This window comes from Phalaenopsis equestris, unplaced genomic scaffold (assembly GCF_001263595.1).
Source record: "Phalaenopsis equestris unplaced genomic scaffold, ASM126359v1 Scaffold000924, whole genome shotgun sequence".
NCBI lineage: Eukaryota > Viridiplantae > Streptophyta > Magnoliopsida > Asparagales > Orchidaceae > Phalaenopsis > Phalaenopsis equestris.
In genome coordinates this window covers 150,071-151,727 of record NW_018165363.1, presented here as the reverse complement: position 1 = coordinate 151,727, position 1,657 = coordinate 150,071, and the positions used below count along the sequence as shown (strand labels likewise).

The 1,657-nt window shown below is 45.4% G+C and overlaps 1 protein-coding gene across 1 annotated transcript in view; it reads right to left on the bottom strand.

Annotated features, from left to right (window-relative positions):
- The window catches only part of LOC110032333, a 147,634-nt gene extending 146,200 nt beyond the window's left edge, over positions 1 to 1,434 (bottom strand). The window contains exon 1 of the mRNA XM_020735927.1: positions 484 to 1,434. Coding sequence (XP_020591586.1) covers positions 484 to 1,366 — 883 coding nt within the window. The 5' untranslated portion in view covers positions 1,367 to 1,434. The remainder of the gene's footprint in view (positions 1 to 483) is intronic.
- Between the last annotated feature and the right edge of the window lie 223 nt (positions 1,435 to 1,657).

Below are 1,657 nucleotides of genomic sequence, written 5' to 3'. Positions count from 1 at the left end.
ACATCTATATATATATATATATATATATATCTTTAAGTGGAATTTATGGTCATAAACTTGGCTTAATAAGTTAACAAGCCAAAACATACAAGATTTGACCCATTTGCTTAACAAGCCGAGCCCCAGTGATGAAGTGACACATTATGAAGAATTTGAATTTCCAACCATCGATAAGCCAAAAATGTTATAAATAATAAAAGGTGTCAACATTTATAAGCTACGCGGAGGTATTCAGATTCTGATAAAAGCTCGTCAATCTTCAAGAATTCTTGGGAGATAAAAAACAATTCAAGAAGATAATTGTGTATAATTTAAGGGTACAAAACTGAAAATCCAAAGGTAGTTTAACCTATAACTGTCCCCTTTACAGAAGCAAGAAATCATACGGGAGCACCAACGTCCCGAGTTGTAAACCGGCGTATCATACTAGCTTGCATGAAATGAAATATTGAAGAAGAAAATAAGCGAAAAACGATAGCAAACCTTTAGGTTTGTCCACAAGCACTACTGTTCCAGATGGCCCATCCCACTTTGCAGGAAGTCCCGTTCCCCTGCTTGAGAGAAACGGCTCAGCACTATCCTCCTTAAAAGTATCGCTTTGGCTCTGAACATTCGGAACCTTCTTCAAGAACTTGAAAAATTCCTCCACCTTCTTCTCTGAAACATTGTCACCCCTATCCTTCTTCTCCTGCCCATTATCCTTCTCTTCGTCAAAAAAAACCAAAGCCCTCGCATCCCTTTTCTCTCCCTCATCCTTCTTAGGTGTGCTCTTCCCCTTCTTAGGCAGCTGCACCACCTCCGCCGCCGGGTCGAAAAAAGCTTTGTCAAACGATTGCTCTGGGAAAAACTTCTTCTCGAGCTGGTACACCATCCGGTAGTGTTTATCCTTTTCCCAGGGGAAGGCAAACGCGTCGTGGAAGTAGAGTTCCTGCTCGCGGGCGTGCAGCCTAGGGAAGTCGACGATCTCAGGCTTCAGCTCCACAAAATCGGATCGACGTCCAGAGTCGGAGTCCGAGCCAGAGTCGCCGTACATGCGCCTCTGCCTCTTACGATAGTACCGGCGCTTGGCACGATCCATCTGTTTAGAGTCGCCGGGAACTTCGCCAGAGGACGAGAAGGGTTCTCCATCGCCGGAGTCTGCGGCGGCCATGGGGGTAGAGGAGTTTAGAGGGCGGCGAGGATGGCGGCGGTCCGGGCGGTAGTGAATGAGCTCGTAGTAAAGCGGGTAAGGGGTGGAGGAGGAGGAGGAGGAGGGACAAAAGAGTAAGGAGTACGGTTTTAGGCCAGGGAGGAAGAGGGAGGAGGATGGTTTGGGGAGCGGGAAGACGAGAGTTGAGAATGCCCTCCAAGAGGTTGTCAACTGCATTGTAAGAGACGCGATGGCACGGGCAGAGAAGTGAAGAATGACGACACGACTTCCGCTGGGGGAACACCATATGCTAAACTTTTGGTACTCTTTAAAATAATATACTTTTTTTTTAAAGAATTGAATTGATTCTTTATGCATTAGGTCCTATAATGAGAAGGCCGCATCATCGGCTATTATTCGAGGACTACTACATCACGGGGATTCGAAATCTTAACCTGAGAGGACTTATAGAGAGACCCGCCAAATAACACGTCAAGGTATGCACAAGTTTAAAAAATATTATATATA